Source organism: Aplysia californica, unplaced genomic scaffold, assembly GCF_000002075.1.
Source record: "Aplysia californica isolate F4 #8 unplaced genomic scaffold, AplCal3.0 scaffold01063, whole genome shotgun sequence".
NCBI classification, from domain to species: Eukaryota; Metazoa; Mollusca; class Gastropoda; order Aplysiida; family Aplysiidae; genus Aplysia; species Aplysia californica.
This window is the reverse complement of record NW_004798333.1, coordinates 103,110-105,193: the sequence shown is the minus strand read 5'-3', so window position 1 is coordinate 105,193 and position 2,084 is coordinate 103,110. Positions and strand designations below refer to the sequence as shown.

Sequence of the window (2,084 nt, the reverse complement as noted above, 5' to 3'; positions counted from 1 at the left end):
CCACCCCCCTCCCCCACACACCCACACACATACTCCTGAACAGGGAGCAAGTGGCACAGCTATAGGAGAGCCACACTCGGGACTGGCTCTCAGAAGTCTCACGACTCACCCACAAATCTACGACAACTGGATGTAAGGAAAGGAGATTCTACACAAACTGAGGCCAAATTGTGCATCAGAAAAAGTTGGAGAGTAGGCTACGAGAAAAGAAGTGGGAGGGCCACCCAAAAAGCTACAGTTATTCACAGGAAGGAAATTACAATTTTTGTGCTAAGTAACGGGGAACTTTATTTTCAGAAAAGGAGGTGTGAATTCCTCCAACTATGAGTACAAAGCAACAAGGTTGAGTGAGCAAGGACTCTCAGATCGCGGGCGACAATATCTCGTGAGAGTGAGAGGAATGCGTCATCGGGTAAAGGAAGAGGACGCGAGGGGAAGAAAAGTATCGGCACAAGCCCCAGCGATTGCCTCCCGTTAAGTGCTCCGGCGGCGGTCCCACTGTGTGCGCGTGAGTTGTGGGTGAGGGAACCATGTAGGTTTCTCAAACGTCGAGTTGCCTGGCGCCCCGGTCCTGAGAGTGGAACTGAGAGGGCAACATGTCTATCTGGAGCTGTGTGTGTCGCGGAAGGCTGCACTGAGAAATTACATACGATTTGGTTTCAAGGAATGGTTCACCAATTGTTCGGTGCTGTTTTTTGGATTATCTAGAATGTGGGAAGTTTTGTCTGTCCTGTGACCGAATCGTGTAAGAAAACGACGTATTCACAAACGCAAGTAAGATTTCATGCATTGTTATTTTATCTAATGAAGTGTGGAAGCCATTCCAAACATAGCTACACATCCATTCATGTCATTCAGGGTTTTGAAAAACAAAGTCGTTTGAACAATCACTAAAACGGTTTTTATCATCTCTACACTCTACATCAAATAATAATCTAGCAGCAGACATAACACTGTGGAATGAAAGCGAAACAATCCAAAACTTCACTTTTCACCGCGTAGCCATCATCCTCCCTCAACCACAGCTACTACATCAACCGCCATCATTACCTCCGCCAGCGACAACAACGGTAACAGCTCACCATCATCCACCATCCTCCCATACCTCCAAAACCTCATCTACTCCTTCACCGCCAAGTGTACGTCTGGCGTGGTCCCTGTGGTCAAATCCAGAATGTCTTTCTCCAACTTCAAGGACAGTTTCGGCTCCGGCATGAACTACCTGCGCCGCCGCTTCTCCTCGGGAGATCTCCAGGGGGAGGCAAGCGACAATGACGACTCGCCCAATGTGGGCGGACTCAACTTTCGGAAAGGCCCAAGTCCCAGCGCGCCAAACTCCCCGTCCAAATCGGCGTCCTCGGCCAATCTGGGACAACGCCTCTTCTCCTCCTCCTCGTCCTCCTCCGGCAAACCCTCCTATAACAAAGATCGCTGCAAGACGCTGCTGGTTATCGATGACCAACACACGGACTGGTGAGTTCAGGGGTCAGGGGGCAAGGGGCAGGGGGCAGGGGTCATGAGTCAGGGGGCAATAGATGACCAACACACAGGCTGATGAGTTTAGGGGTCAGGGGTCAGGTGGCAGGGGGCAATAGATGATCAACACACGGACTGGTGAGTTCAGGGGTCAGGGGTCAGGGGGCAATAGATGACCAACACACAGACTGGTGAGTTCAGGGGTCAGGGGTCAGGGGGCAATAAATGACCAACACACGGACTGGTGAGTTCAGGGGGCAGGGGTCAGGGAGCAATAGACGACCAGAACACAAACTAGTGAGTTCAGAGTTCAGAGGTGAGGGGACAATAGCTGGTTGTCTTCACAACGTGTGGGTGTTTCAGTTGTAACTCCTTTGTTTGTTTCTGGTGGTGTGTTCTGTTGGTGGAAGGGTGTTGTTATTGCTGGACAGATTATCCTTTTTGCTGCAGCTGTTATTTCTCTTGTTGTTGTTGTTGTTGTTGTTGTTGTTGTTATTATGGTCATCGACTCTGTTTCAGTTAATGTTATTAATGTCGTCGTTGTCATTGTTGTTGTTGCTGTTGCTTCTGTTTTTTGGGGGGCGGTGGTGAAGGTGAGAGGGGGTTGC

The 2,084-nt window shown here is 49.9% G+C and overlaps 1 protein-coding gene across 1 annotated transcript; it reads left to right on the top strand.

The window, feature by feature from the left end:
• Positions 1-506: 506 nt before the first annotated feature.
• Positions 507-1,475, top strand: LOC100533225 (synapsin isoform 2.1; the record flags this gene model as incomplete). The annotated part of the gene is given in 1 exon segment (NM_001204483.1): positions 507-1,475. A coding segment is annotated over 1 exon segment (301 nt), but the record flags the coding sequence as incomplete, so codon positions are not given.
• Between the last annotated feature and the right edge of the window lie 609 nt (positions 1,476-2,084).